This window comes from Sinocyclocheilus anshuiensis, unplaced genomic scaffold, assembly GCF_001515605.1.
Source record: "Sinocyclocheilus anshuiensis isolate Anshui unplaced genomic scaffold, SAMN03320099.WGS_v1.1 scaffold49, whole genome shotgun sequence".
In the NCBI taxonomy this organism is placed as follows: Eukaryota; Metazoa; Chordata; class Actinopteri; order Cypriniformes; family Cyprinidae; genus Sinocyclocheilus; species Sinocyclocheilus anshuiensis.
The window spans coordinates 1454227-1462154 of record NW_015539863.1 but is presented as its reverse complement, the minus strand read 5'-3'; the positions used below and the strand labels follow the sequence as shown (position 1 = coordinate 1462154).

The 7928-nt window shown below is 41.4% G+C and overlaps 1 protein-coding gene across 1 annotated transcript in view; it reads right to left on the bottom strand.

Annotated features, from left to right (window-relative positions):
- The window catches only part of pcolceb (procollagen C-endopeptidase enhancer b), a 27248-nt gene that overhangs the window by 2452 nt on the left and 16868 nt on the right, over positions 1-7928 (bottom strand). Inside the window, exons 4-7 of the mRNA XM_016481340.1 lie at positions 5194-5318; positions 4677-4813; positions 993-1525; positions 819-899 (exon numbers count right to left, since the gene is read on the bottom strand). Coding sequence (XP_016336826.1) covers positions 819-899; positions 993-1525; positions 4677-4813; positions 5194-5318 — 876 coding nt within the window. The remainder of the gene's footprint in view (positions 1-818; positions 900-992; positions 1526-4676; positions 4814-5193; positions 5319-7928) is intronic.

The following is a 7928-nucleotide window of genomic DNA, read 5'->3' as shown; positions in this document are numbered from 1 at the left end:
AGCACCGATCAGCTCCAGGCATGACGAAGCAGATATCGTCCTCTTTTGGAAGACCAAACAAAGTTTCGCTTTCACACCGAAGCACACAGCGTCTTTACGACATGGCGGCGGCAACAAAAAAACTACAGCGAGAATAAAAGTTACGCCTTCTTTCTTTGCGTGAACAATTGGGCGGCGTTATGCAAATCTTCCCACATAGCGACGTAGACATGTGGGGGCGTGTTAGAACGAGCCGTTTTAGGTAGGTGTGGCTGACTCTTAACTTTTATAAAGAATATCTCTTTGGATTTGAGACTTTAGTCTTTGCAACTTTACAGATCTTCTTTATGCACCAAGAGCTTGTAACACTCCAAAGAGAAAGGAAAAATTGAAATCGCATCATATGACCCCTTTAAAAATAATGAATGGTCTTGTCGCCGATTACGTTTCCCTCCAGTGGGCGCAGTTCTCAGAGTAATATGACGCGTTGCACTCTACTTTTGTGTCCTAAACGCTCGTTTTTTGGGTCGACAGCTTATAAAAACGTAGTTCTGGGTTTTTTAGCTTGTTTACTGTACACCTTGTCACATAGCAGCTTTTAGGCATTGCTCTGTTGTTTGTTATAAGTCAGAAATGACAAGGAGGCAGCTTCCCGCAATAGAAAGTCTATGGAGAGTGTTGGATTGTTTTCCTCTCCGGTGGGCGTGGCTTTCAGATTATGACGCGTGTCGCTCTGTCTCTATAGAAAAGCCCCTGGGGTCCATGTCTGTGACATGCAATTAGGGGAGAATGAAGTAGACAAATAGCAGGATGAAAGGGATATAAATGAAACAACTCACCAAAATGACTGGGGCAGAAGCGGGTCACGAGAGTGCCTATTCTCTTGCATGGTAGGGAACACAGTGGGTTGGCAACTGAGGCTTGGAGGAAACATATAAAATCATAAATATGTACTCTAGCACACACAGAGATATACTATATATTGGACGGTCATACACAATAAGCATTTGTACCTGCTCTTGTTGTTGTTTTGTTCCCAGGTTTAGAGATGGGACTGATTTTTGGCTTTGATGTTGGTTTGACACCAGGCTTTACTTTTGGCTTTGCTGTAGTACTTGTTGGTTTCGGTTGGTTTTGTCTAATTGTGGGTTTAGGTGTAAGCCTCTTTGTAGGTTTTGCTGGCACTTTCACAGCAGGTTTTGGTGCGACTCTTGCACTGGATCTTGTTGGGGGAGTAGGTCTGACTGGTTTAGGCTTGGGTGCAGGTTTTGATCTCGGTTTAGGAGTTGGTCTGGGTGGTGCAGGTTTAGGTGGTCTTGAGGGAGCTTTTGGTGTGGGCTTAATTTTAGGCTTAGGTCTTGCTGGTGGAGTCGTGGGTTTGGTAGGTGAAGTGCTGACTCTTGGCCCGTGTACTGTGTCCAGGCTAGCCGTGGCAGTGCGGGAGCCGCGGGGAATACTCTGGTAGTGAGCCAGAAAGCCTGCAGCCGTCACACTTAGATCTGATACAAAGTGCACCAGCAGCTCGTTTCCATTGGTCACAACCGCACTGACATACAAAGAAATACAAAGAACATTATTACAACTCTTAAAACTATTGCAAATAACAATTACTGAGTGCTGCAGGAATGAGTCCTAAACCCCGAAAACGAGTTAGCATTTTTGAACTTCTGGATCCATTTTCCCTAAATCAATGGGGTATTTATATAGGTTTTTGGTGAATTCCTGAAATAAATTTTGATCGGATATGTTTGCATTTTATTCTATCATTACAAAAGTTGATCTGTATTCATTAAGTCTTTTATTAGATTTAAGGCAGGAGATAAAATAAACAAACGTTTTGGCTGTCTGCCTTCGTCAGTGTGACAATTCTTTGTTTCTCAATGATTATATAAGCAAGAAACAAAGAAGTGTCACTCTGATGAAGGCAGATAGCCGAAACGTTTGTCTATTTTATCTCCTGCCTTGATTCTAATAAAAGACTTAATGAGTGCAGACCAACCTTTGTAATGTTTGTAGAAATATAGGTCTTAGCACCTAATTCAGCTGGGAGAGCGCGGTGATTTGCATTGATTAGGCACATTTTATTCTATGACATAAAATACATCAGTAATATGCCACTTGGGACTACAGAGTACAGAGACATTAAATGTGCGCACGGCGAACAGGTAAACTCATCTACTTATTAGTTCACTTTTAAAGCCTTGTTATATATGTACTCAGGCTCTTGCAAACTATTCTAACTCAAACTTTCCAATTTGTAGATTTTAAATCTACAACCAAAGTGGTGGTGATGCTGAAGTTGTACAACCATGGTGTACTTTGTTTACCCCTTAACTTTGGCTCTTTTACTTCTGGTTTGTAAGTTGTGCACATTTGTGATTAAGATTGTCTTGATGTGTAAGAACCATGAACCTTTTGGTCACAGAGCTCATTTTCTGGAATAATCCAAAAGCCAATAGACAAATCCTGTTGGCTTTCTGTCAAGGTAACCAGAGTGAAGCCAACTAAAGGTTGGCCTACATCCCTGCATCGTCCCTCTATTGGACATTATTTATATTACAGCAACAGTCTTAAAGGTGTTTTTATATTTGGCTGTTGTAAATGGGATCTACATGGGATTAGGTGAATCTGAAACAAGCACAGTTACACATGGATTCCTAAGTATCAACTAGTTGACTATTGAGGAGGAACTCCTTATGACAACTGACTTGGACTTATACTGACACCTAGTGGTATGGATGCATCATCAGGCAAAGCAATAGATTTTGCAGTAGCCCCTCACTGCAGTACACAAGATCCATCCAGAGTGTGGAGATGGTAGGTTTAGGGATATGTAAGGTGGGAGGAGTTGGATCTGGATCCAACCTCGCCCCCTGGATTTGGGTAATGCGCCAGTTTTTGGGTAATGTGCTATTAGCAGTCAACCATAATTCATTTAATATGTCAGTGAAAATGTCCATTAATAGGTGTGATCCCCCTTGAGGCAACATGCACCTTGTAAATTAAAATAGAAATTTTTTGGCCTACTGATATGACTGCATCTCAGTTGGGTGAACATGATTTTAAAAAATGTAAGTGATATTAAGCCATATTCGCAAGCTTTAGGGATAAGAACAAGTAAGGTCCCAATGAGGCCGTATCCTTTGATTTTTAGTGATATACAGAATATGTTATTACATACTGTTTTATAATGTGATACAATATACAAAGAGGCAAATAGTATCTGCCACTATTCACTTATACTGTAAGTATAAGTTGCATCTAACACTATTACACTTACTACAAAGAAATTAATTTTCCATTGCATTTTACACAGTGTAAAAGAATCTATTGCTATTTGTGCAATGTTAAAGTGGTCATATGACGTTGCTAAAAAAGAACATTATTTGGTGTATTTGGTGTAATGAAATGTGTTTATGCGGTTTAAGGTTAAAAAAACACATTATTTTCCACATACTGTACATTATTGTTTCTCCTGTATGCCCCGCCTTTCTGAAACGCGTCGATTTTTACAAAGCTCATCGGTCTGAAAAGCGAGGTTTGCTCCGATTGGCCAGCTATCTAGTGCATTGTGATTGGCCGAATACCTCAAGCGTGTGATGGAAATGTTACATCCCTTACCATACTGTGATGCCGTGTCCCGGCACGACGAGACAAAACCAATAAAACCCATTATAAACAAGGCATTTGTTGCATCCAGTGGGGACATAATTACGGATTATAATGACTTATGCTGTCTTTTTACGCGTTGCGTTCTTTTGGAAGACCAAACAAAGTAGTTTCGCTTTCACAGCGAAACACACAGCGTCTCCACAACATGGCGGCGGCGGCGGCAACAACAATACTACAGCGAGAATAAAAGTTACGCCTTCTTTCTTTGCGTATACATTTGGGCGGTGTTATGCAAATCTTCCCACACAGTGACGTAGACACGTGGGGGCGTGTTTAAACGAGGCGTTTTAGGAGGGCGTGGACGAGTCTTAACTTTTATAAAGAATATCTCTTTGGGTTTGAGACTTTGGTCTTTGCAACTTTAGGGATCTTGGCCTGGTTTCACAGACAAGGTTTAGCCTAAGCCAGGATTAGGCCATAGTTCAATTAGGACATTAAAGTAATTTTTATAAACATGCCTTAGAAAAAAGCATTACTGGTGTGCATCTTAAGACAAAACAAAGGCACTGATATGTTTTAAGATCAGTCAGTGCAAGTTTCTTTCAGTTGAAACAGCTCAGATTTACATTTGAGTCTAGGACTAGGCTTAAGTCTTGTCTGTGAAACCGGGGGCTTATCTATTCTAGAACAGCTTGTAACACTCCAAAGAGAAAGGAAAACTTGAAATCGCATCCTATGACCCCTTTAATTTGGGATTAAAACCTTTTTAAGAAGAAAATATTACAGAGTGCATCTTTAAAGTTAATATCCAACATTATCTGCAATTCATATACCTTCCACAGCACAAAGGTCATATTTTTTAAACGGATAACTGTGTAAAGAGAAAGTATATCCTAATTGGGAAGCACATTCTTTCACTAAGCTTCCCTTAGGACGACCGACCTTGCAGAAATCAACAACATCCTTTTCCTGTGTAGATAAACTACAAAATCTCTTGTCCTTAGAATAATGTTTGAAGGACTCATTAAATGTCACAGTGTATGAATAGATTTGAGTGATATCTGGTGCATTGTGTTTGCACTCACTCTGGAACCATGTCTCCGCAGAATTTGCCAATATGTCGAGAGTCATCGGTCTCGCCCCCGTTGAACAGGGCCACGTAGTCATAACGACAGTATGTGTCTAATTCCAAGTCCAGCTTCTCAAACTTAACCTCAATCACCTGGGCATGTACAGATGCACACAAACACACACTTTGATATGTAGTTCTGTAAGTAAAAAGCAAATTTACTGAAACCGGTATAAAGGCTCTTTCATGCACTTTTCATGCCGCTCTCTCACTCTCTTTCTTTCCATGTCGCACCTTATGCACTTTCACTGAATGAGGTCTTTCATATATTCTCCCATATACTGTTTATGCTGTCATCATAAACACACACTAGTTCAAATTCATCCACATGCACAAAATCTCATAGCAGCACGCCTCTAGCAACCTAAATATAATTAGTTCTCAGATGACTTAATGGTCGCTAATGACTTAACAGATTGGGAGAAGACAAATGCAAGAGAAAAGGAGCTGTGAATTGATCTTTGCAGGCTGACCATGTTGGACTCCACAGATATGTGCCAAGAGCAGCTGATGCCTGCTGGGTAATCAGATTCTGGCCAGTTCGGTGTCTTCAGTGAACCTTGAGGCTTCGTCAGTCTGCCACCACAGAACTGATTCTCTGTAGGGAATAGGGTGAAAAGAGAATTAGAATGACTGATTAGAATAAATAAATACTAATAACAATAATAATACAGTACCACTCTACTGTTCAAAAGTTTTTTATTATTCAAATAAATTAATACTTTTATTCAGCAAGGATGCGTTAAATTGTTAAAAAATCAAGACGTATAGTGTTATTATTATTAATATTTCCTATAATTTACTTTAAATAAAGATTTCTTTACAAAACAAATGCTATTCTTGAACTTTCTATTCATCAAAAAATCCTGAAAAAATGCATTGAAGTTTTCACAAAATATTAAAGGGGTGGTTGATTGTGATTTCACTTCTTTAACGTTAGTGTGTGTAATGTTGCTGTTTCAGCATAAACAATATCTGCAAAGGTATGAAGCTGAAAGTTCAATGCAAACGGAGATATCGTCTTTTAAAATTCTGGCAGTTTAATGCCTACAAAAACACACGCCTAAAAATGCACACGCTATGCATCTCTCTCTTTCTCTCTCTCTCTCATTCAGCTCAGCTCCAACAATGAACTGTTCCAATTATACGCTTATTTTCACATAGCTATGAGAAGCGTTATACATGGATGCGCGTGCAGTTGCCGTACTGTATTAAAGCTTTAATCAGGATAAAACCGTATATTAAAAGCTAACATAAGCAGTAGCATTTACAAATAACAGCGTATCTAAAAGTATGAGACAACAACAAACAAAAAACATAGGCCTACTATTAAAAGCCTTGCTTGCACAGGTTCTGCACGATCCTCTTCAATAATATCCTCTGCTTCTCAATCGGGCTCAAACTGATAAGCGATATTAACGACGCCGTTGTTTACAATAAATCCGGAGCACATGCCGCTGAGGTGAGGGGCGGGACGTTTAGATGCGCACTAGAGGTTTAGCCAATCACAACACACTGGGCTAGCTAACCAATCAGAGCCCATCACCTATTTCTGAGGGAGGGGCTTCATAAAAGCAGGAAACGATCAGCGCGTTTCTCAGAGAAGGGACAGAGCGGTGTGGAATAAAGGTAAATTATGTGAAAAATAATGCGTTTTTTTAAAAACGAAGCATTAACACATGTTAGCCTGCACCCCATAAACCCAATCAAGCCTAGAAAAAAGCCAGTGAACCCCCCCTTTAAGTCTTAGATGGAGGCCAGAGGTGACTATCAGACGTAATGTTGAAATAGCGAGTGTAGCTTTAGAAGAGACGCAAAGTCTCGGTCGCTGCTTAGCAGCTAACCTCATTACAGACCCCAGCAGGACTGGATCTCAGCTCTTATTTACAGAAAGACTCTTCTGCAGTGAGGCAGACGGACAGCAGGGTGAGAGAAGAACACAGCAGAGATTGTAGTCACACCTGGACAGCCGCAGTTTCAGATCCTGCTTTAAGCCATGTGTCGAGACGCTCAGAACACACGCTGGATAAAAACAGTGTGGGGTCCGGCTGCACCGAGGCTTCTGTGAACTTTTGTGAACTTAAATGTTGATTTCTGCCAGGGCCACACGTTAAACATCACTGTTATGTCTCTTCTGTCACTTTGACCTGTCATCATGACAACCACGTACTGTATATGTATTCTCCCTCTTACCATAACAACGTCTCAATTAGGGCAGCACGATAAATCGCATGCGATTTGTCATGCGCATCTCGTCAGTAAAAGCGTCAGATGAATCTCCTTAGATTATGAATGCAATATTGCATAGCTTGTCAGTGAACTACCGCTCTGTGTATTAAATGCCACTCCATTTGAAAGCACGTGATGGAGATTTACTACTAATAACAGAACCGGCTTTACTGGCGAGATGCGCGTGACAATCGCATGCAATTTATCGTGCAGCCCTAGTCTCAATGTGTCCCTCACTCTACCTGTCAATGACAACCGCTTACTGTATCCCTACTTTCACTGACCGGTCACCATGACAACCACTCACTGTAACCCTACTTTCACTGACCTGTCACCATGACAACCACTCACTGTATCCCTACTCTCACTGACCTGTCACCATAACAACCAACCGCTCACTGTATCTCTACTCTCACTGACCCATCACCATGACAACCATTCACAGTATCTCTACTCTCACTGACCCATCACCATGACAACCGCTCACTGTATCCCTACTCTCAACTGTCCTGTCAACATGACAACCACTCACTGTATCCCTACTCTCACTGGCCTGTCACCATAACAATCGCTCACTGTATCTCTGCTTTCACTGACCTGTCACCATGACAACTGCTCACTGCTCTCACTGACCAATCACCATGACAACCGCTGACTGTAACTCTACTCTCACTGACCCGCCACCATGACCACCACTCACTGTATTTTGACTCTCACTGACCCGTCACCATGAAAACTGCTCACTGTATCCCTACTCTCACTGACCAGTCACCATAATAACTGCTCACTGTATCTCCTCTCTCACTCGCCCGTCACCATGACAACCGCTCACTGTATCCCTACTCTCACTGACCGGTCACCATGACAACCACTCACTGTATCTCTACTCTCACTGACCTGTCACCATGACAACCACTCACTGTATCCCTACTCTCGCTGAACTGTCACCATGACAACCGCTCACTGTACCTCTACTCTC